Source organism: Calypte anna, chromosome 9 (genome assembly GCF_003957555.1).
Source record: "Calypte anna isolate BGI_N300 chromosome 9, bCalAnn1_v1.p, whole genome shotgun sequence".
In the NCBI taxonomy this organism is placed as follows: domain Eukaryota; kingdom Metazoa; phylum Chordata; class Aves; order Apodiformes; family Trochilidae; genus Calypte; species Calypte anna.
This window is the reverse complement of record NC_044255.1, coordinates 25,235,974-25,260,401: the sequence shown is the minus strand read 5'-3', so window position 1 is coordinate 25,260,401 and position 24,428 is coordinate 25,235,974. Positions and strand designations below refer to the sequence as shown.

Sequence of the window (24,428 nt, the reverse complement as noted above, 5' to 3'; positions counted from 1 at the left end):
GGGCTCCCGAGGGGCGCAGTCACGGGCAGTGAGGGCACCCACGAGGGATGCAGCTCCCTGCGGGGGCGGTGGCTGCCGGCTGGGGGGATGATGTGCCCCCCGCATTTCTCTCCTAGCTGCAGGGACCCGTGGTTGGAGGGCTGTGGAGGTTGGGAAATGTTTCTGAAAACGTGGGGCGGAGGTGAGCTGGGTTGCTGCGTGGGCTCTTGTGTCGGGCCGTTGCTGTCCCACTCCTGGGTACCACAACCAAACCCGTGCAGACCTGGTGTTGGTGCTGGGGTGAGTGTGTCATCCGGGCCGGTGCCATGGCTTGCACGGGTGGCTGTAGGCTCTCCCCTGCTTGGCTTCCTCATCTTGCATCTATGCCACTGTCAATCCATAGGTGGGTGGAAGAAGCTTCTGGTTGGGTTTTGTCACCAGGATGTGTCCCAGCAAAGTCAATGATTTCTCTGAAATTTGCCTTGAGCGTTGGGGTTGTGACTTGTACACAAAGCTGTGGGTACCAGGTAGCTCCACATGAGTGCTTTGGGATGTCCTGTTCTCCTGGTGTTCCTGTCTGTCTTCTGTCCCGGTGAATTTGGCACTTGCAGAAGTCATAAGGCCGAAGTGTCTAGAGGATGAACTCCAGATGAATGGAGCAAGTACAGCAGGGCAGCCATGCAGTGTTCTTCATGCTTTTGCTTTCTTCTTGGTTTGTTGTCTTCTTGGAGGCTTCCAGAAAGGAGACTATTTAAGGGTACTTGTTAGCTGTGTATGTGTGTTATGATCTGGTTCATGTATTTGGTCAGTACTAGTTGAGAGGGGCTTGGACAACATGCAATAAAAGATGTGTACCTAATCCTTTGAGTTACTGCTCACAATTTTTTGACCTCTAGCATATTTCAGTTTTTTTCACCCCTATTTCACTACTCATCATGTTTACAAACTTGGTGATTGCAGTAACTAGTAACATTCTCCTAACGTGTTTTTCTGTGTGTTCCTGTGGCGGGGTTTGCAGAACTGCGTCTGAACTCAGCTTTGACAATGTATGGAGATGAATTTTTAGCAGTGGACTGTTGAATATTTTTAGCCAGGTGGTGGATTGATTCTTGCAGATACATTTATAGATATGAAAAAATGAAAGTGGCAAGTGCCCAGATGGTTAATATTTTAAACATGTTCCAAGGCTGCATTAGTAAGTAGAAAATAACTGCACGCGGCTCATGGTTTGTTTGCCATGATGTAATTTGGTGGTATTGTGGTTGGGGAAAGCCTTCATTCCATAGGTGTGAGCAGTTCTGGTGTGTGTTGCATGAGGTGTTCACAGGACCCAGTCCTGTGTTCCAAGTCTGCCTGTCATTGGTAAAAGGAGAAAAATGCAGAGTTAGGGGTCCTGGTGGAGGTGGAATGGGCTGTCTGGTGGTAGTGATGTTGTCAACTGCTGCCTTGTGCCTTGCTAAGTTTCCTCTTTGCTAGGAGCTAGCAGACCCAGGGACCCTGGGATGTGAATGTGCTCCAGAGCCTGTTCTCCTGAGTGCAGGGTGGAAATCTACACAGATGGAAAGCTTGGGGTGATGCTTGGCCCCTGAGCACTGGCGTGTGCCCTGTGTGCAAGGTGCTTTCTGCAGAAATAACTTCCCCTTGAATGCTTTTAACACCTGGTACTGCTCTAAAGGAAAACAAGATTAGGAGTTATGAGCTTTCCTTGTCTTTCTGTTACACGTTTTCTTTGAACCTGGTGCAGTTCCTTTCACATAGTTTATGTGTATGATCAGCAGTCCCTGTTGCTGACTGTGGAGCAAAAGGTAGGTTTGGAAACCATGCCCTGGCAGGAGCAGCTCTCCGGTGTTGTCCCCCTGTTGCCAGATGGAAATGTATGTCTTTCTGGGCCCTCCAGTGTTATCAGAGACCAATCTTCCTTCTTACTCTCAGTATCAGTTTATAATGTGGCTGGTTTGTCATCTCCCCAGTCTCTGCAAAACTTGCTTCTGCCTCTGGCTGGCTGTTGGGTATGGCTCATCCCTGTTTGTGACTTCTGAGCTGTTGATTCAGAGTGGGTCCTCTAAATACCATTATTCCTCTCTTCATCATGAAATGTAACTTGAAATATAGCAGTTCTTTAATCGGCACAGTATTTTATACTGCCTCTTTTAGGAAGTTATTTTATTTAACTCATTGTTCAGACCAAGCCCAGCATTCAGTATTGTCATTTGATTGTTAGTGGAAGGTTTATGCTGCAGCAGCTTTGCAACAGCTTGAAATCCTGGACCTTCCTGCAGAGGACTTGGGTCTCCAAGGTAATGAATAATATGATTGCTCCAAGCCCTGTTGTGATACAGAAATGAGAAGAAAAACGTGGGGGAGCATGTGAGAGGGACTAAGAGTAATGACTGCTTAAGACGATCTGTGTTGTCACTTTCCTGGGCTTAATATGGACTTACTTTAATTTTTTTTTCTCAAGGAAAGTTTTGAGGTCAGGGAGAAGAAGAATGTCTTTCAAAAATTTCTTGGGTTTGCCTGTCAGGTAGTGCCAGTGCTCTGTACATTTGTTCAGCTCCTCTTCTTTTTGCTCAGCTCAGATGTCAGAATAAACTGTCCAGTTCCTAGTTTTTCTAGACCTCTGTACATCATTAACTTTCTGCTTTTTACTCGCTGGCTTGGTGCTGCAGTAACCAAGTGAGAATGCTCAAGTTGAAAGGGCAAATTAATATGGAATTGCACAGCCCAGAAGACCCACCAGTAACACCTCAGTGCTTGAGGCTTAAGCTGGGGACTGACTTCTTGCAGAGCTGATGGATGCTTAGCTCCTGTGAACATAAGCCTGGACCTTTCTGTCATTCTGTAGGTACCTGTCTGCTGGTGCTGTGTTCACAAATGGAGTGCTGCAGCAGGTCTCAAATACCCATCATGAAACAAATCAGTGCAATTTGGGCCAGAATGTTCATTTGGCTGTTTTAAAAGTGCAGAAGGGTTCATAAGCCGTGACTGGGCTCACTTGGGGCCCTTCTTGACATTTCAGAAGGCAGCTCCACAGCCCTGCAGGAGCCCGCAGGACCCAGCGTGTTGTGGCACACAGAGCATCTCTCTTGGTGACAGCAGTGTCTGGTGCTCCTCTGCTGTCCTTAGCAGAGATTTCACAAACCCAGTGACAGTGAGCTGAGCCCTGATACCCTCAGGACTGTAGGATGTGGTTATACCAGCATTCCCTCTGCCTCTTTGTCCAGGAAACTTTCCCCTCTGCAAGGGGCAGCTGTGCCCTCAAGAAATGACCCTGAGCTGTTAATGGAGCTGGTGTGAGAGTGATGTCATATGAGCTTCTGCAAACATCCATTTTATTGGTAATTTGTTTGCAAAGGTGTCTCTGTGTGCTGTGTTCACAGATGACCTGTCTTTTCATTTCTGGTTGGTGTTTGGTTATGCAACTGTGCCATGTTCCATGTTTAAAATCTCTGAACTGCTGCTGAAGGGAGGGAGAAATCTGAGCTAATAATCTGAGCCAGACAAAACCAAAAGACTGATGTGTTTCTGTTGTCAGTCCCTCCACAGCTTGTTCCTAAGGTAGGTAGACCGGTACAATGTATGGTTCTTGGTTATTTTCAGCATAATGATTTCTACAGAGCTTTTTCAAAGGAGGAGGAGTTTAAAGATAGTAGGACTGGGGTCATCTATGGAAATGGCACTAATCATAATATGTGTCTCCATATGTTTGCCATTTGCCTTTTATTTATTTGCTTTTAATCTCTTTGATCACTTTTATTCCTGCCTTTGTGTTTTCCAGGCTGTCTTGTGGATAGTGTGGGTGAAGGAGTGTTCCAGCACTTCTTGATTTCATTTAAAATTCAGATGAGGCTTTCTAACTTCATAAATCCTAGAGATCTTAGATTTCATCTAAATAAATTCCTGTCTTCTGTGTTGCTCCTGAACTTTGTGAAAATACTGAAAAGCAATGTGCATTGCAGAGCATAAGAGAATAAACTGAATGGAAGGTTTCACCACTGTTTTTGGGGGGACGCTGCCCAAAACTAGTAATGAAATCTAGTAAAACAATGCTATTCTTTATTTTCTCCTATTTTATTTGCTTGGTTACCTGGCAGTCATTCTTTGTTTTCATAGGCCATTTCACAGCCATCTCAAAGACTGTTCCAGTATCTCACCCACTGTCAGTGGTCCATGGACCACCTGAGCCTTTGTTAGTACTCACCTGAGCCATTGGGTAGATCTGTGCCTTCTTGTCAGAGGCAGTAAGGAAAACGAACAAACCAAGCCCCCTCCATCTGGTGTAGGTAAACCTCAGTCTGGGAGGTGTGTGAGCCTGCTGGAATACTGATCTGCAGCAAAAGGAAGTGTGGAGGCAGGCAGTAGAACAGTAGTAACACTTCACCGTGAAGGTAACTCCAGAAGAAGTGAGGACAGGGACAGGTGCTTATTTGAAATTATTTCTGCTAGTGGTGTCCTGTTTCTTGTTTCAGTGTTGACTCTCAGATGGTGGTTGTGAGGCCACAATCTGAAGTAGTGACATTTTAAACCTCTTCAGAACTATCATGTGGAATTTTCTTTGTGCAGGGGGAAGAGAGAGGTAGAGTCCTGGTGGGGAAGGCAGAGCATGACATAGTAGCAGATACCTAAATTTTCTTCTTAAAAAAACCACACTTCTCAGAATAATGTGACTTCTTGTGCTGTTTCTTTTTTTTTTTTGAACCCTTAAATCACTCTGTGCAGGATGAACTTACAGCAGTGAATGTAAAGCAAGGCTTCAGTAACCAGCCTGCCTTCTCTGGAGATGAGCACGGATCTGCGAGGAACATAGTCATTAATGCCTCAAAGGTAAGACAGGGCTCTGCTGTCTGAGTGTGCTGGAACAACCCTGGCAGTGGTTGCACTTGGTTCCTGACTGCTTTGCTTTCCCTTGGAAGTCTGTGAACTAAAATAAATTACAGAACTAATATAAGAATGCTGAGCTGTGTTTCTGGTGCCTTGTGTTACCAGTCTTCAGAGGAAATCATGGATGCCACGAGCAGAATGTAACTAGGACTCTTCACTGTAGAAGAGATGCTGATTTCTGCTCTGGTTCTTTTACTTGCTTCACTTACAAAGACAGCAGTGACTCTGTCCCTGAAAGTCCCTACTGTTTACACACCTTTAGCTTGCTTTGGTCTTGGGACTGTTTCCTGCCAGGAGAAACTGGTCACTGATGCCTGTGTCTCTTGGGAAATATATTGTGGGATTGTTCAGTGGAATTTAACGTAGCTCTCTTGTGGTTCTTTTGAGAGTCAGAGAAGTGTGAGATACAAAAAAGCCCTAAAAATCACTAAAATATTAGTTACTATCACACAAATTGAGGGAAAGCAGGAAGAAATGATTTTGAAGGAGAATGTTGGCAAGAAACTTATGTTTCCAGACAAAGTCATTTTCTGCTGTGTGACTTGTAAAATGTGTAACTTTTTATGGTTTATTGGAAAATGAGAATTTGCTTATATGGTAATATCTTATACAGTGTTACACTTTTATTTTACCATAAGAGAATGAACATAAATGGCAGAGTTGTTTATTGAGACGTTAAAGGTTTTCCTGCTGCATTCTTCTGCTTTTGTTTTCTAGAATTGCTACCTGCAGGCACTTTCTCTCTTCTATTTTAATTATTCCTGTTGTGACTATTGAACACAACTGTTTGAAGGGTACAACAGAAATTCACAAGGAAGTGCTTATAGCTGTTTGGAAGATTAAGCGCAGAGTTACTGAAACAAGTTCAGGATCTCCTAAAAGCTTTCCATGGTTTTAAAAATTACCCAACTGTGAATATATTTGTGAGAAAATCAAACAGTTTATTCTTGCTGATAGGCCTAAAATGAATTTTTTTATAGTAATTTTTTTTTGACAAGGCAGTAAGCTAATGTGGGAGGCAGAACCTCTGTTGGTGTAAGGGGAGGAATGTCCTAAAAACACTGAGTCAGGGCTGAAGTCTGAGGCACCCACGGGCTGGAGGAAAGTGCTCTGGGCATTCACAGTGACCTCTCTTCCATCTCCAAGGCCTGGTGGTCTTTGGGTTGGTTTTGCTGACCTGCAGCTCCAGTGGTGCTGATGCACAAGTGTTGCACGGGTACTGAATGTTGTGAATGCCCATCTCCTAGCTGCAGGCTTTGCAGTCTGATCTTTTTAGGTTGATAGCCTGGACAAGGGTGATGGCTGCATCCATTCAGATGGAAATCCTTTGTGCACTAATGTATGGTGGATGCTTGCTTATTGTGTTGTCCTACATGTTCTGCTTTTTTTTATTCCCCACCAGATTGGCGCTTACTTTAGCAGCATACTAGCGGAAAAGCTAAAACTTAACACTTTCCAGGACACAGGGAAGAAGAAGCCACAAGTAAATGCCAAAGACAACTACTGGCTGGTCACTGCTCGGTCTCAGAGTGCAATTCACAGCTGGTTCACAGACTTAGCAGGAAGTAAACCACTGACTCTTTTAGCAAAAAAGGTATTAAAATTTTCCTTCCTCTGTTTCTTGGATACTGGATTGTACAGAATTATTCTCTCTCTGCAAGCAGGATGCCCAGGCAAAGGGGAACTCCTGATCTGTCAGTGAAGCTGGTAGAAAGCTCCTCAGCCTGGCTGTATTTTAGCTCAGACATGTTGTATTTTAGCTCAGACATGTTGTATTTTAGCTCAGACATGTTTATCTGACTGACAGGCAGTTTCTTTGCCTTACGCTGCACTTCAGGGTCCCTTTCTCAAGCAAAGAAACAGTTTACAGAAATTCTCGTGTCTGGAATCAGCTTGAATGCTGATGCACTCTTTAAAGAAAAGTGTAAAAAGGGCTGTAACTTTCTCCCTGTTTTATTTCAGGTTCCGATTCTCAGTAAAAAAGAAGATGTTTTTGCTTACTTAGCAAAGTACTCTGTGCCACTGCTGCGAGCAGCATGGCTGATTAAAATGACATGTGCCTACTATGCTGCTATTTCTGAAGCTAAAATCAAGAAACGTCAGGCCACTGACCCAAATATTGGTAAATAAACATCTCTAATGTCTAAATGCATAATAATAGCTCAAGGAATCTATTCTACTTTTAATAGGTTTGGTGTTACTAGGTGTCCACAGTGGAGTCTTTGTAGTAGGAAGGGGAATAAAAATTCTTTTAAATCAGTTTTGCTTAGAAATGTGTGTCAAGGAGTACAAAGAGCCATGCAGAATTAATACTTCTGATTCCTCCCTAAATCTCTAGGTGCAGCATCTCCAGCAGCACCCCCGGTCTCTGTGGGACTGGCAGGAGTGGCAAAGGCTGTGCTAAGATAAATGTTACCAGGGAATGAACAGACCTGCTAATTCAGAAAGCCTGGTGTCAAACGTGAATTTCAAAGCTTATTTATTAGAACTCAGGTGGCAGTGTCTGTACTCAAATGGCACTGCCTGGCACATAGGCATCGGGCCAAGCAGTGAACACATTTTAAGGTCAAAGGTTCTGTAACTACCATCAAAGTTGTAGTTTGACTCTCACAATTTACAGAGGCTGCCTACGGCTCTTCTGCTGCCTGGAGTGAACAGGTTTCCTTTTTTGTTCTGGTAATAACTGTGCTCAGAGCAGATAGTTTTGCTGCTGTTTAGCAACATCATTGTATTGCTGCAATGTCTGCTTCCTCCTGACAACCTCTTCTGTTGTTTCTTTAAAATCTTGCTTTGTAGTGTGGGGTTTTTTTTGTTGTTGTTGCTTATTTGACTTGTAACACTTTCAGTCTGAGTTCCTAGTTGAAGCCCCAAAATATGGATTTTCTGTTTTCTAGCAAACATTCTATGTTTGTTCTTTGACGATAATTTAAAAAATGTCTGATTTTGAGAGAAAACAAGAGAGAGAGATCTGGCAAGGAGGAGGAGAGACGGAGATGCCAGGTGGGGTTGGTGCTTTTGTTTGTGCGTGAACTCTGGGAGGCTGCTGTGCTGGGGTTAAAACTTCTCTGTGGGGGGGTCAGAGAAGTGGAGGTCAGTGGTGGGAGATGAGCACAGATCCCCACTCCTGCTGACATGGGTTGCTGAAGATTATGTCCTCTGTACAAATTCTCTGGTTTGCTGAGGTTGTTGAGGGCCTTTTGGGCAGTGGTGTGCTGCAAAGGGAAAAAAAGGATGAATGTGCTAGCTGAAGTCTGAGGGGGGTAGTAAGCATCGAAAATGGTTGTGTTTGAGAGTGGCAGTTGTGTGACAATAAACAGGCTTAGGTTGTCAGAGCAACTGCATTAGGTACACATAAAAGAGTGTGCTCTTCTAAAATGTGCTGCCTGCTGATTAGATACAGCTCTGTCAGATGCTTGTGTCTGGGATCTCAACAAATACCTTTGGTTGTTCCAGTTACTGTTATGAGATTGCCTTCCCTACAGTTCTTCTTTTCCCAAAGCTTTATGTGTATGACCACCCAAGTATACCCCTGTTCACTAATTTCTGCAAGTTATACTAAAAGTATAATCCCTGCAGAAGCAGAGAGGAAAGCTGATAATTTTTAGTAGGTTTGTGTGTGTGCTGAACAGCACCTACTGACTTCTCTGGGACAAAGATAGTGTCTTACTGGTCACTTTGACCTGGGTAGCTGCTCCTGAGCTTTTGCATTCTCATCAGAGTGAAAATCTGGAGGAGTTGTCTGTTTCAGGGTGGTTATAGAAAGAACAGTTTTATATCCCATTGCTTGTGCGAAGTCCCGTTGGGTTTTATGTTTGCTGTATTTGGAGTGGGAAGGAAGAGGGGAATAAAGGTTCAGGTGGAAAGAAATAATGCAGTGTATTTATTTCACCTGTTTCAAGGCTGCTTTGTGGCTGAATGCTGAAATCTGATGAAGGAGACAGGTGATTTCCCTAAAGGCATGCCTGGTGTCAGTGCTTTTTATGGTGCACTGAGCCAGCAGGCAGTGCCCAGGAGGGTGCTCCCAGCAGAGCAGCCCCATGCAAAAGGGGGGCTGAAGTTTTGTAGGAATACTTTTGATGACAAAGGCAATATAATTTTGCTTCAGTTCCCACTGTGAAAGAAACCTTTTATCACCCGAGGTGTTCTAATTGTAAACTCCTTTTGCAGAATGGACTCAGATTATAACCAGATACCTTCGGGAGCAGCTGGCAAAGGTTGCAGAGTTTTGTCATGCGACCTCCAGCCAAGGCAACAGCTCTGTAGTCATGCCTCAAGAGATGGAGCAAGCCCTGAAGCAATGGGAATATAACGAAAAATTGTCATTTTATATGTTTCAGGTAATACTTTAAGAAGTTCATGGCTAAAAAAATTTTTTTTTTAAGATTGCCATTCTTGGAAAGTTAGATTTTAGAACTCAGTGGCAGCTTTTGTCATAAGATGTGCTTAAATTGTTTATGCTAATTTATTTTGAAGGTTTGCTAACAAAAAAAAGTGTTATTTACTAGGGTGCTTGATTGTAATCTCAGCAATGTACTAAATTCTTCCATCTCTCAGATACTGTCCCATCTTTTAAGGGTGTTTTTAATGACTGTGGATCAGGTTGAGGCCTTGGGTGTCGGAGTGGTGGTCTGGCTGTTCAGTTCCCCAGGGGTGTAGCACAGAGTGACTTTGGATATATCTTCCTGAGGACAGAAATAGCAGAAGGGTTGTCAGGAGGGGATCTGTCTGCCAAGAGAAGGTTGGGCAGCCTGCTGAACCCCAGCTGCAGAGGTTGCTGGTGCTGTGCACAGATCCTTCCCTGCCCATAGGACTGACCTAGCGGTGCCTGTTCCTGCTTGGGTGCTGGTGCTGGAAAGTCTTTGGAGCTCTGTGCTGATGTGGGTAATGAGAACAAAACCAGAACTGAAATAAAACTTGTAATTGTGCACCAGCTTGTTCAGTGCTCCTAGTTAATGTGTTGTGTCATTTTAAATCCCTTAAGGAAGGAATGCTCGAGAGACATGAGTATTTGACGTGGATACTGGATGTTCTGGAAAAAATTAGACCTACTGATGATGACCTGCTTAAGCTGTTGTTGCCTCTGATGTTGCAGGTACCTGCATATTTTACGGGCAGAATCAACATAAGTGTGATTTATACATGTTAAATGATTTTAATGTTGTGGTGGTAAAATGTAAGCATTTCTACTTAGGACATGTAGGGCAATATATCTTTTGGTGCATGTGTGGAATTTATAAACACCCTTAAAATGTTCATGCTTTATAATCCTTAATGTGAATTGGTAGAAGGATTCTGTTACTGTAACTGGAGGGCAGATGAAATGTTTGAGACAGAAGTAAAGATGTGCCTGTCAGTTGCCTGTTTCTTGTTTTTTAACTTCTGGACTCTTGAAAATAATGGAGATAATCCCTTCCAGTTCACACATGTTCAATGTTAGATTGTTAAACAAAGAGTATGTGGAGCAGACTGTGTAGTAAACTCTGCATTTTGTTTAAATTTCAGTATTCAGAGGAGTTTGTTCAGTCAGCTTACCTGTCCCGTCGCCTCGCTTACTTCTGTGCCAGACGCCTGTCTCTGCTGCTGAGTGATGGTCCTAACCCTGTAGCTGCACACCCTCCTCATGGGATTCTTGGCCCAAGTAACCCTCCCCTGGCAGCCCCCAGCCCCACTGCCCCTGCTCCCGGGGTGGCCCCACTGCAGCTGAGCTGCTCGGATTTCCTCTCCTGCCCCCAGCACCGTCCACTGGTGTACGGGCTGAGCTGCATGCTGCAGGTAGGACACTTCTCTGGATGAACATCTGTTTATATTCCTCAGGCCATAAGCATTTGGTTCGTTGGAAAACAGTGGGGTTGGCTGTGACAAGGTGTGCTACTTGTGGTTTGAAGGGTACCCATGTCTGTTAAAGGGTGAGGACAGTGTGGGACCCTGGGGGTGTGGGTCTCCACACCAGCACAAGGGTGGAACCACCTGGAGGAGCTTTTGCTGCCCATGTGTCTGCACCTCTGCTGTGGGCAGGAGTGACTCTGCTGCCAGGATGGCCAAGCCTTCCCTCTGTGGAGGAGTGTTCTGGCTGTAGAAAAGCTCTGTACATCTCACCACCCTCTTGTCACCAGTGACCCTGCACTGTTCTACCAGACCCAGACCACTGGATGGGAGATGGCACTGTATTTACATATCCAGGCTCCAACCTTTAGGGTTTCCTTGCTCTTTCCAGCTTGTCACCAGCTCTTGGTGCCACTGCAAGCTGTGTGACTTTGGTTTTGTCAGACTTGTGAGCTGTTTATGTTGCCTTATCAACTCCCACGGTTTTTAAAACAGAGGAGCAGAAGAGACTGTTCACTTGTGCTTGTTGCTCAGCAATAGCAGAATTGTCAAGAGAGTAATTATTTTCTAAAAAAGGACTTGTATGATGAGCTACAGTTGTTTGCTTTCCTGAGTGCTGACCTGGGAGACTTCTTCAAACTCTCCTGATGCTGTCTGTTGAGATGTCTGTCTCTGGGGCTTGCAGAGATGTTTTGGTGGTGGTACCAGGAGTATACTGATGCTCACGGGATCACAAAACCACAGAATGGGTGAGGTTGGCTGGAGCCTCTTCAGATGTTGTTGTTCACCTCCTTCTCTCAGGCGGGGTCAGCTACAGCAGTTTCCCCAGGAGACTGTCCTGGATCTGTAACAACTCCACTGCTTCTCTGGGCATCCTGTCCCAGACCAGCTCTGCAGTGAAAGAGCCCTTTCCCACTGTTACTGCAGTGCAGAGGTCCAGCACCTGGGGTTGTCCTCTGGGCATACTCAGTCGGTGCTTTCTGAGGAAAGAAAAGAGGAGAATATCCACATCCCTCTCAGCTGCAGGTGTGTGAGTCAGGAAGCCAGACCTTGCCTGGCTCCTGGCATGCTGTGACTGTTTTCCTCTTCAAGACGGATCTGTCCTGGGAACATCAGAGTTTGTCTCTGTCCTGGGCTGCTGGGGTCTGCCTGTGTCCTCTGGCAGCTTTACAGCTTTTCTCTGCTAGCAACACAGCAGGTTTTCTTTCTGCTCTTCCTGTGTTCTGTGGGTTTGTTTTCTCTGCTCTTTTTTCTGCCCCCCTTCCTTGTGCTGCCCAGATCCAGAGGGCAGCCTGTGTTACACAGGCATTCAGAGGAGCATTTCCCAGGCAGTGGTTTTGCTCAGGTGCTGGCTCAGAACTGGACCAGGGCAGCTTTCCAAGAAGTTATCCAGCAGTCTCAAAAATCTACATATTCAAGGATGAATCAACATGCTTCATTTTAGATGATATTCAGGGTCTGACCCCTAAGCACCAAAGCTTTTGCTGTGCACCATCCCAGATGTCCCAAGGGTAGCAGATACCTGCTGACAGGCTGTTGTGGAATGACTGTTTGGAAGCCTGTCAATGCAAAATCTTTTTCAAGTTCACTGTGCATCTCAATAACTCTTTTGTGCTTTAAAATCTTGATTACAATAGTTGATTTAAATTGATTCTTTAAGTTTTAATTTTTCCCACGTAGCTTCTTTCTGTAAGGTGAACACCAAACTGACTTCTTTTGTCTAAAGCCCAGTCACGTTTCACAGAAGTGATCTGACTGAAATTAACCTTTGGTGGTGGTCTGTGACTGCCTTATGAAAGCAATACAAATGGAAATGGAACATGTATATATTTAAATAAGGAAAATACTATAATATTGAATTTCCTCAAATATGTGTTTTAAAGTCATTGTGCATAGGGCTGTCTTTTTGCTTCTTGCACTGTAATAGTCATACCAAAAGTGATTCTAGGTCCATGGGCTCTTATTGTTGGTATTGTCTGTCACACATGTTTAGAAAAAAATTTCTGTCTTCTGCTGTTGCTTGCAGACTGTAACCCTTTGTTGCCCAAGTGCCTTGGTGTGGAATTATTCCACAAATGAAAATAAGAACATTAATCCAGGCTCACCTCTGGATTTACTTCAAGTTGCTCCATCAAGCTTACCCATGCCAGGTGGAAATTCAGCATTTAATCAGCAGGTAAGCTTTTCTCATGGTCAGATATATTAAGTTCTGTTATGTATCCCAAGTGTTCATTAGGGTCCACAACCAAGCTTAGACACTGTAGGCCTAGTGTCAGGGCTACTTTTGTGCTGTTTTTTGGTAACCTTACATGGTACTTCATTCAGGCACCAATTTTGTGAAAATACCAGGAGTTTTATTGATGTTTAGAGTTTTTCTTTCTGTTACTAAATTGAAGTTACTTTGAGATGTAAAATGGCAAGTAAGAGGAAGCTTGGCATGCTGTATTGAGATGTGACTTTTCAGACATGCTGAAAGTTAACCTTTGCTGGGCTGAATGTAAGAAAATGATGATTTGGTTTGTTGTTCCCAAATGTAGGGAGTGTTGTGGAACACCACAGGGTACCTGGCTTCTGCTGGGAAAGCTGTCACAAGCTTGAAATGAAAATTGAGACTTTCTACCACTAGCTAAGTAGGAACCATCTTTTTTACAGGTTCGAGCAAAGATTTATGAAGTAGAACAGCAGATAAAACAAAGAGGTCGTGCTGTGGAGGTACGGTGGTCTTTTGACAAGTGCCAAGAATCAACTGCAGGTAATACAACTCAAAATGAAGCAAATGTTGGGATCTTTAGCTTTTACATCAGTTCTTTGAGTATCAACCTGTTGCACCATGATTAGTTCTAGCTGTGGATCTGACAGAAGAGCATAATGCAATGTCTGCTGTTCAAACATTTTTTTTATTTTTATTTTTTTCCCCCCCTCTAACTCCCATCTCTAGGGGTGACCATCAGCCGAGTGCTGCACACCTTGGAAGTGCTGGATCGACACTGTTTTGACAGATCAGATTCCAGCAACTCAATGGAGACACTTTATCATAAGATTTTCTGGGCAAATCAGAATAAAGATAATCAAGAGGTAATGGCTACATTCTCATCTCAATTCATAATCTTTAGACAGCAGTTTTTATTTTAACTTAAGAGAACTGTGTCTATGTGTGTATTGACACAAAACTTTGTGTTTTAGTGGAGCATTTATTCTTTACTCCTTGATGTTTGGCTTATTAGGAGAAAACAGCTCTTTGGTGTTGTAATTGAATTTTTCAGTTCTATGTACTGTAAGTCTTACTTAGAAGAAATGATCTATCAAGGTCTTACCTGTTTTGGATGACATTCCAGATTATTGTTTGATAACAACTTTTACATCTATTGTAGAAAGTAATAAATAAATAAATAGGTTATTAAGTGTAGTAAAATAAAACTACATACTCATGTTTTCTGAAATTTGTCCCTGAGTTTCCAGCTCTTTTAAAGATGTGCTCCCCAGTTCTGTGTACCAAATACTTCAGTGAAAGTCTCTCTAGTTAATTTGCAGGGCTACCTCTGCTAACAGTCTTTTTTGATCAGGCTGAATCTGGATCTGGAGCTCATACAAAATGAAACTTTTAAATTACCTGCAGCTTCTTAACCACTTCTGGAGATTTCAGGGGTGTTCACTACTGCTTGGCAGGTAGACAGCAGATTGCCTTGGCATGCTGGATGCCCAGTAGTGGTGCATTTTGATGTTGGAACTTCCCACATTAGGTTTGAGTCCCTGGTCTAGGTGTTCAGGTGCTCCCATCCCTCCCAGGCAGGTGGTGGTGAATCCGGGTGCCAGGGCAGCACTGCCAGGTTCCCTGCTTGTTTGTTTTTTTTTCTGGTGTGTCTCTGTTTCCTTCCCCCAGGATAAACTTAGGCTGTTTTTCTTGGCAGAAAAAGGGCCATGAGCTGTGAGGTCATGTACACTGTTTTCAGCTGGACACTCAGGTCAGGCTGTGAGGAGTTCTGTTTTGTTGTGAAGATGTCCATCACGAGGATGTTTGTCTTGAGAGACTTGGCTGAGGAGGAGGACCTGAGATCTAGAAATCTGTGATGTGGCATAAAGCAGTGAAGTCACTTTCATTTGAAATGGTATTGCAGAGAAAACTACTGGCCTTATATATAGCCACAGGCATTTTCCATCTGCCATTTCCTTAACTCAGAACATCTCTTGTGCACAGTTCCAGAGTTTTTCCTGCTGTGGGAGTTGATGTGGAGGTGTCTTCAAATAAACCCAGTAAATAGCTTGTATTGGTTTTTATCTATATATATTTTTATATTTTTATATATAAAGTGCCTATCACCATATTGATAAACATTCTTTGGAACCACAGTTTTAAATAAGAGTAAAATTACACTGCACTCACCCAGGTTTGGAACACCTTTGATTCCTTTCCAGCCCCTTGTAAAGATGGCTCCCTCTGGAAGCTTCAGTCAGTTTGTGCAGAGTCCTTGGAAGAGTGAGCTGGAGAATGCAAGAGAACTTTTGCATTAAGTCTATGAAAACTCCTTTGCCTGTCATCATCCTGTGGCTAAAAGCCACTCACTTCTCACCTAACTTTTCATCTACATGTATTTTATTATCTGCCATAGTGTCTCCGAGATAGAACTAAAGAAGGAAACTGAGAAAGGATTTTTTTCCCTCTTAATTAGTTTTGATTTAGAATGGTTGGTGTGACTTTATAACTTGTAAGTCTCCTGTGGAGAAAAAAGCAATTTGGTGATGTATAGGTTGAAATAAACATAAGCAGTGTGGGGGGATACCTATTAAGTGAAACTTCATACCAGTTTTTTGTAGCTAGGATGCCCTAGTGAATAGATGGAATGAGAGAGCTCCTGATTTTTGAGGGCTGATAGTGAACTTCTTGAAATCATTATGTGGAATCCTGAGACTTCATGGGTATTTGTGCACTCAGATTGCTTTTAAAGCTTAGATCTCAGAACTTGGATTTAGGTTTTACTTCTCGCGTTGTCCCTGAAGTCCAACTGAATTCTCATGATGCCAAGAGATGTTTTTAATTTTTGAGTGAAAAAGTCCTGTTTGGAGCTTGGTTCTCAGGAATAGGGCTTGTTACAAATGCAGAGAGTTAATATTTTTCTTTCTGGAATGACGTAGCTGGAAATGAAACAAGCAAACAAAAAACCCAGCCCTGCTGTGTCTGTGGGAAAGGAGGTCTAAGGATGCATTTTTATTTAGTAAGCTACAATTGAACAGTTTTTACTGCCTGAGGGACCTGAATCTGAGCATGCTGGCATGGGCAAGAGAGGCAAGATGAGTGAAGTAGAAGGAACTGAATATCTGCAGAATCAGAGTCTGTTTCCACAAGTACTGAGAAAATAGAGCACGTTCTCAGCATTCTTCTGGTTCTTGATATTTTTAACAATGCAGTTAGCATGAGTCCTGTTGCTTGAATTGCTTGGTAAACAGAAGCTTGTTTCTGTGGGTGTTCTCACCTTTGTTATTTTGGTAAATCCAGCATCATATTTGTGCTCACTTGGGTGTCTAAGGGAGCTGAAGGACAAAATCTCTCTGGAAGGGAAAAATGTATTCTGTGACTTAATTAACTGATGTGGCCCTTAAGAAGAACATACAGCTTGTTTTTTCTTTTTATAGAGACACCTTCAAAGCAGTGGTTAGTATTTTGTTGAACATGGTTCAATATCATTTAAAGCAAATGAAAGCAAGTTGTACTCCAGATGAAGCAGTTTGTCCCTGAGCTGCTGGTGGTGCTGCAGTGTCTGCAGAGCTTGCCTGCCATCCTTCAGTGCCTGTGTCCCTCCTGGGCTGCACTCAGAGGTTCCCCTCATACTCCACATTTCAGTCTGCCCTCTGCACAGTGCATTCTGTTGGCTTTAAAAACCCCAGCTTTTGAGGACAGTTTTTTCTGAAGAGCAGTGCACCCTGAGAGCTCCTTTGTTGCAGGTGTGCAGATGTGTTTTCAGATGGAATGAGCTGTCCTGTGAGCAGAGCTGATCTGTCTGGATTTGGGATTCTGGGCCAGGCACCTGTGGATGGCACAGGCCCTTTTTTTTTTTTTCCCTAGAAAAAATTGATAGTGCTCTCATCTTCTTTCTTCCCTGTTCTCTTTGGAAAGGTGGGTTGTACTAATAAACATTGCTGTATTGTATTCCTTCTTCAACTTGATGAGCAGGAAGCCAGGAGGCAGCCTGGGAGGAAGGAGGATGTGCAGCATGCAGGAGCCGTGGCTCTGGGGGCTGCAGCCAGGAGCTGCACAGCCCTCTCCATGCTCAGCGGGGCAGCCAGCACCAGCACAGGAGGTTCCAGCCCTGGTTAACTCATTTTCCAGCTTCTGGCTCTCTACAGATGAGCTGTGGGTTGGTTAGTGTAGTTCTCCACTGCCCACACACTGCTGTAGAGGCGTATGCCCTGTAAGGGTTTAGGGGAATAATTTATGCTGCAGGGACTTGATACAGGTTTCAAATGTATTTGTTGTTTTCAGTCAAAAGCACAATGAAGTATTTGAAAGTTAGATGTTTCAGCTTTACTTGTCTCTGTTCCTTCAGGGCCCCATGTTCCATGCCCAGTGTCAGGCAGTGACTGTTGATGCTCAACAGAAACCTGCAGCAGAGGGTTTGAACAGTTACCTGCACTCAGACAACTTGTCCTGATTGCTGCATGGCTCAGTTCCTGAAGCCAAACCCACTGTTTTTAGGCACTGTAAGTGGTGTGGTAGGTGGATAAATGCCTCGACATTTCAAGTATTTCTGGTGGGCTCTCTTCCTCTCAAGAGGTTATGCTCTGTATATCTGAGAGACAGCAGCATCAACCCTGATTTTTAGGATGTGTATTCACTTCTAGGTGTTTGGTTTGTGGTGGTGTTGGATTCTGCATCTCTGAGAATGTAATTCTGCTTTTTAAAGGCAAAGAATTGGAGCTATTTTTATATTTTTTTCCTAATATCACAGTGTTAGCAGACAACTCATTTAGGAACAGAATTACCTCTCTGCATTCTCTTAACTTTAGACCTGTCTTTTTTCTAGTTAATTTTAACACCACCCACACCTGAAAAGAACAGGTTGTCCCTTGAAATTAAGCTGCTTGAAGCAGATCTGTCATCCTCTGAAATCTCCTGAAGTTAAGGTAGAACAGATGAGGAATTTATCTGTAGTTAATTAACAGACTTCAGTGTGGTCTTGACCAGGGTAATTTCATGTTACTTTCTTGTGAGATACACAAATGTCTGTCCTTTATTTATCCTCTACAGAGCTACACATGGAAGTATTGTCGGAAAGTAAGAATTGATAGCATTTCTTAAAATTACTGAAATAATATCCATCTTTAGCAGAAAAAGGTCAACTGGCCCTGGGTTTTCAAATTGGACTATCAAGTAATTGATACAATCTTCAGTTTCAGGTGAAAAAAAAAAAAAAAAAAAAAAAAGGCTGTGACTGTCACTGGCTCATTACCTAACACTGTAAATGTACAATTTGGTGTTGATCACACAATTAGTTTGCCCTGCACTCACTGTCAATGAGCTTCCTGAAAGGGATGTGCTTGGGTAAGTAAGCCTTAGCTTAGGCACTGGGGTGTGCAGTGCAAAGGAGGAACCTGTCAATTACAGCCTGGAGGGCAAGCTGAGCCCTGGGGAGCCCTGGGGAGCCCTGGTGAACACTGCTGGGCCCTGGTGAGCCCTGCTGGGCCCTGGTGAGCCTTGTGTTCTGCTGGGCAGAGGTAAGCAGCACAGGCACACAGTTCCAAATAACGCTCACTAGGACCCCAAAAACGTGGGCACGTGAGATTGGTTTGAATGTTGGTTGTGTGTGTTTGTGTGTATGGTGACTGGAGGTTTGCCTGGGCTCTGCTCATGTTTGTCATGAGGCTGAGATATCTGTTCCTTGAGCAGCAGGGGTGGAAGTGGTTTGCTCACCAGCTCCAGGCTTTGGTGGTTTGGCTTTTCAGTTCTAAGTAAAACTGAGTGAGAACAGTTGAGTAACAGGCTGTTCTTGGCTTTAGTATCTCAGGCAGTGTCTGAAGGAAATATCACATACATGTGCACAGCTCAGTGTCTCTCTGCATGCTGGCAGTATTTGCAGTGTGTGCCCCTGTTTCTCTTGTTAGGTGACTGCATCTCAGCCCAGCAGTGCTGAGGCTGCTGCCTCACTTCCTCTGGGTACCAGAAAAGCATCCCCACCCTATGTCATTTGGTATCTCTTGCTCACCCCTATTTACAGGAAACTTCTCTGTGTGATGGGTGTGCACATGCACACCAGGCTGCTTAGCAAGCTGCTGGGGTTTTTGTATTTTCGAGGAGGATGACTGAGTCATCTTCAAAGCATTAATTTCAGTGCTTGTGAGTGTGTGATCAGTGGTCACCCTGAGTCAAGGGTTTGCTTTCTGAGGGTGCCTTGTGTGACATTCAAATGTTTATTTGTAAGTGTATCCCCTCTAATCACACCAAGAAGAAAATCACATCTGCTTAATATGCAGGTCAGGCTTATGTTTAGATGTTCAGAGACAGTAACCAGACTGGGTAGGAGTGAGGAAGTTCAGCAGATCCGGTTCAGTAACACAAAAGAAACTTCCACGGTGTGGGTGGTTACTGGACACAGACTGGATGGACACTCAGTAGCTGTAAGCACAGAGCATCCCCTTGCAATGCAGTACGTATGTCTTCTATAAAGACATACACTGCTCCTTAAAAATCTCTGTGTTAGGTCACACATAAATTGATCTTTTGTGGAGTTCTTTGACCTAAGTTATCTGATAGGTACACCTTTAGAGGTTAGTTGTTTTTTTGGGTTTGTTTTTTTTTTTTTTTAATGCATCAGTGAGAGGCAAGTAACAGCCTGGCAAGAGATGAAAGACGTTTGGGAGAATTAATGGAAGGAAAGTGTAAATTCTGTGTGGTTAATTGGGCGTAGGGGCTCTGTGTGGTGTGCTTTTCCTGTTTCTCTTGCTCGTAAAGCAGATCACCCTCTTCTGTTTTTGTGAAGAAACATTTATAGAAAAGTTTTGATTTGAGTATCAGTGGTGTGAAAAATGAGTTCCCCCTTTGGCTTCCAGATTATATTTCATTGGAAGAGACTGTGAATAAAGCGACCATGTGCATCTGTCAGTACTGAAGAACAAAACCAGCTTTTGTCTTCATCCCCACAATGCTGGTTGTGGTCAGATACAAGGCTGTTGCCTGTGTGGGTGAATGGTTTTGCCTCTGTTCTTGCACTGCACAGGTGGCCACCAGCGACGAGGCGGTGGTGACGCTGCTGTGCGAGTGGGCTGTGAGCTGTAAAAGGTCTGGTAAGCACAGGGCCATGGCTGTGGCCAAACTCCTGGAGAAGAGGCAAGCAGAAATTGAAGCAGAAGTAAGTTATGTCCTCTTCTACAACAGTGTGAACAGGTTGTTTAAAAAAAAAAGATTGGGTGGGTCAGGGCTGTTCAGCCCTGTTCAGGCTCCCAAACTAAGATCTGCTTTGAGGCAAGATTTGAGTGCAGCTTTAAATCTTGCAGTCTGTAGAAGCCCTTCTCTTTGAGGGGAACTGAAACGTTTCACTAGAGAAGCAGGACACTGGAGTGATATCTTGGATGCAAACTGTTGTCTGTCAGTTGTGACAGATGATCCTACTCCAGCTGGCACAAGCTGGCACTTCTCCATCAGCCCTCTGTGGTCCCAGTTCTGCTGAGCAGCCTTGCTGCAGCTCTGAACATCAGTACCCCCACTGCCCCACACCCCCCACATCCCTGCAGCACCCACAGGCACTTTTCTCTGGATGGGTGTTCCCTTGAGTTGTTTTTTTCTTGGAAAAAGAAGTGCCCAGGAAAGTGGTGTGTGTCTGTTCAGCCTGGGTGTGGGGACAGAGGGGTGAGCACTCTGCAGAGCCCATCTGTGCCACAGACAGACAGACAGACTGCAGAGAGACTTTCACTTTCCAAAGCATCTCTGCTTTGTCTGCTCCTCACCACAAACCACTAGCTAGGGGGAAGGGAGTTTACTGTGTTGTTTCTGCCTCACTCAAACCGAAATCCAGTCAGGGCTGAGATGTTTGCCCGTTATTGCTGTGTTTAGTGTAATTTACAGAAACAAGAGGAGTTACCTTTTGTATTCACATTGGTCCTGAAAGTTCTTAAATTTTTGCTTGTATACAAAACCATGTTGTTGCAGGTGGTGGTATTTGTTTTGGGCATTGCTTTTTAATGGTAATCCAAGGTGATTAAATAAAACACCTTAGAAATAACCAAACAGGGTAATGGGACAGAAACTGTTCTAGAGCTAGCCTGGATTTTATGGAGAGGTGGGAAGCAATCACATGTCTGGTTGCCTCAGATGGAAACTATGGGAATATTACATTTATTTGTGTCTATATGTATGCTTTTTAAATTTAACTGTGCAGAGATGTGGTGAATCTGAAGTCCTAGATGAAAAGGAATCTCTGTCTTCAGCCTCCTTGACAGGTTCCAGTCTTCCCGTTTTTCAGAATGTCCTGCTGAGATTTTTAGACACACAAGCTCCCTCATTATGTGAGTATTAACTAATTTACATTCAAAATAGGTCAGAAGCAACTGGTGTGCTGTCTGGCTGATGAAGTTATTGTTTTGCTGTAGTGAGTGTTTCATGGTTTCTGTGATGACCTGCTCTATTTTCATGTGCACATTTTAGTTGTTTTTATATCTCCTGCCTTTTTATAGGATCTTTCTATGAATTTTTGTTTCTTTCAACAGAAGTGGAATTGGCAGAAACTATGTTTATTTCTGTTTAAGCTGTGTGAGTTTGGGGAAATTACTTGCACCCTATGCATATTTAACATCAAACACTTGCCTCTTTTTGACACATTTACATTCAAAGTGACTGACTTGGAAATTACACACAAGCTGCTATCTGGCAAATAGGTGGATTGAAAAAAGGAGCTTTGGTCATTGTAGGTTGCTTTGTGATACTGGAGCTTGTGTTTTTGCTATATTAAATACTCCAGGTTAGTGCATTTTTTTTCTGGTGCCCTTAAATTAAAGGGGACTTCAAATAATTTGAAACATGACACTGAGAACTCTTAATATCCCCAAAGGTGAAACTTTTAAAACATTTTATACAGACTCCGAGGTATTTGCAGTGCTTGATTTTTCTGCCAGTGGTGACCCTGGTTTTAATAAACTATCCAAACTATTTGTGTTTCTGGTGTGCTTCTTTCAAACATTCTGTCGTTCTCATTCCCCCAGGTAGGTCTGCAAGGCAGGGGAGGAAGAGCAGTTGGGAAAACTGATATTCTTTGGTGTTTCTGAGCACTGGACAGTTTTGTGGCATTGTGTTGGTTTATGGTGATTGAGCTTCTGCATCTCCAGAAATGCAGAGGGTGTGATGGGGGTGCTGGAGGAGGGCAGTGGTCTGGGGTGCTGCTGCTGGGGAGGGAGAATTACTCAATTATCTGATTTGAACTAGTAAAGCATGATTTGCTTTTAAATAAATGTTGGCTGTTGGGATTTGGTAGTTCTGTAGCTGGAGGTTTTGTTGCCCAGTAGAGTCACCATGGTATAGAGCTGTTTTCTCTTAGCTGCAATCTTGCAAACCTTCCTGTGGTACAAAATTAAATATAGCTATGATAGATGAAAACTTAATGGTAATTTATATATTTCTCCAGGCTTTGCTTTGTCAGTGCAAAATAGCATGCATTTACCTTAATAAATTTCTTCCTGTTGCATGTGAGCATGTTTATTAGATAAAATCCACTACACTGTCAAAGCTGAATAAAATCCTGCTTTGACATCTTGGAGGCGTGGCATGCAGAGATCTTGATTTCTCTGAAAGTTTTTTTTAAAGTGGAAAAAACTACAAAAATACTATAGACAAGACAGTAGTATTTCCTACAGTAACAGAATTTGGGAGGGCAGGACAACTACTGGGTGATCTGTTGTAATCCAAAGCTTCAGGTGCAATTTTTCCTCACCCAAGGAGTGTCCTGGCTCCCTTCCCCTCTCTTTTTAATTTTTAGTATTTAAGTATTTGAACATATCATGACACACATCCAACTGAGGCAGATGTGTATGGGGTTGGATGTGGAATCCATGCAAATTGTATGGGAAGTGGTTTCTTTGTGGAGACAAAGAGAAACCTGTGCAGGATGCTCAAGGCAGTTTTTAGCAGGCATTTAAAATAGTTTGCTGGGGTTTGGAATGTGGATAGTTGAAACCCAAATATTTACAAGTTGAAAGTACAGTCTAACTCTTTTATTTTTTATTTTTGAGTAGCTGACCCAAACAGTGACCATGAGAAGACAGAGTTTGTGAATTTGGTGCTGCTTTTTTCTGAATTCACTCGGCATGATGTGTTCTCCCATGATGCATACATGTGCACTTTAATATCACGAGGAGACTTGTCAATCACTGCAGCTACCAGACCACGCTCACCTCATGGGGATGAACACTACTCCAAGGATCATGATGTGAAATTGGAGGTAACACTTTGTGCTGCTTCTTCCATGTTTGGTGCTCCATTTCATTAAAAGTAGATTTTCACTAAAACACTAGTATTTCAGATACCAGATACTCACTTTTTTATTCTCCTTGTCTTTTTCTCTCTCTTTGAGAAGACTGAAAATGATCAGCTAGCTTCATTTATGTCTATAGCTGTAAATATTGCTGTTTTGGTGCAAATATACTGAACTGACCCTTGTCTGCTGGTGTAAATACCTCGGGATGAACGAAAGGCACGATGTAGACTTCTGAATGTGCCAGTGGAAAAACTTGTTTGCACATGTACCCTGGAAAGGTACAAGAGTCATCTTCCTGTTCTGTAGGTGTCCCTGGAGCAGAATTGCTCATGGGGATGTCCTGTAAAGTTTTTCTGTAAATTTGGTGAGTTGATGCTTACCATAAATACTTAAAAGCCAGTATCTGAAAACTTCCTGCCATCAATACCTTTTTCTTAAATAGGTGGGATGTTTGGTTTTACCTGAAATCAGTGAAATGGACCTTCAATAAAATGTGTCTGATGTTTGTTTTTTCTCTCTGTCAATCATTAGGATCATAGCATTGTGGAGCACATTGACTCAGGAACTGCTGGTGTTTTTGATGATGTAGACAAGGGTGACTTCAAGGCAGATTTTGGTTCGGACTTCCCAGTAGGTTTAACTTTTGATTCTCTGCATGCCTTCCATGCCTGCATCTGCTGCTTGCTGGTGTCCCAGAGTGTCTCTCCATGCCCAGCACCACCTTGCTGTTTCCACCCACAGCCCTTGTCCTTTGGCCATTTTCTGTGTCAGTGCCTCCTGTCTCTGCCTTTGCTGTGGGACAGCAGACTGCTGTCCTGTGCTGCCCTGGGCCAGCACACAGACCTGCTTCTCTCCCCATCACCTTCCTGTGTCTTACTTAAGCATGAATAAATATGCAGATTACCCTCTCCTCTGACACCAAGGACCCCCAAATTGATGCCATTATGCTTTTCAAGTGACTGTTCTGAGTCTTGGCTCTGTCTTTCCAGATCTGCTGCCTGATTCTGCATTACTCTTGAATCTCCCTGTTTATTTGTTTGGGGCTGGTTCTTGTTCTGCATCCACACAGACCCCTGTGCCCAGACCTGTCACTCACTGCTGGTCCACTTGTAGGATACTGAGACCCCTATTTCTTCCTGGCTTCTGTCTCACTGGTGTTTTCCAGCATGCCTGCCTGCAATGTCTCTTGTCACCTCTCCCTTCACCCTTTTTCTTGTTTTCCCTCAGTCCCTGGAATCTCCAGTTTCTGTGTAGGGAGTGTGGGGATTGCTCTGACTCATCATGCTGTTTTTC

General features: G+C 43.5%; 1 protein-coding gene across 1 annotated transcript in view; it reads left to right on the top strand.

The window, feature by feature from the left end:
• The window catches only part of MED12L (mediator complex subunit 12L), a 103,424-nt gene that overhangs the window by 416 nt on the left and 78,580 nt on the right, over positions 1 to 24,428 (top strand). The window contains exons 2-14 of the mRNA XM_030455917.1: positions 4,699 to 4,803; positions 6,263 to 6,454; positions 6,823 to 6,982; positions 9,028 to 9,197; positions 9,842 to 9,952; positions 10,363 to 10,632; positions 12,710 to 12,859; positions 13,336 to 13,435; positions 13,622 to 13,758; positions 19,890 to 20,021; positions 21,048 to 21,174; positions 22,894 to 23,099; positions 23,667 to 23,765. Coding sequence (XP_030311777.1) covers positions 4,699 to 4,803; positions 6,263 to 6,454; positions 6,823 to 6,982; positions 9,028 to 9,197; positions 9,842 to 9,952; positions 10,363 to 10,632; positions 12,710 to 12,859; positions 13,336 to 13,435; positions 13,622 to 13,758; positions 19,890 to 20,021; positions 21,048 to 21,174; positions 22,894 to 23,099; positions 23,667 to 23,765 — 1,959 coding nt within the window. The remainder of the gene's footprint in view (positions 1 to 4,698; positions 4,804 to 6,262; positions 6,455 to 6,822; positions 6,983 to 9,027; positions 9,198 to 9,841; positions 9,953 to 10,362; positions 10,633 to 12,709; positions 12,860 to 13,335; positions 13,436 to 13,621; positions 13,759 to 19,889; positions 20,022 to 21,047; positions 21,175 to 22,893; positions 23,100 to 23,666; positions 23,766 to 24,428) is intronic.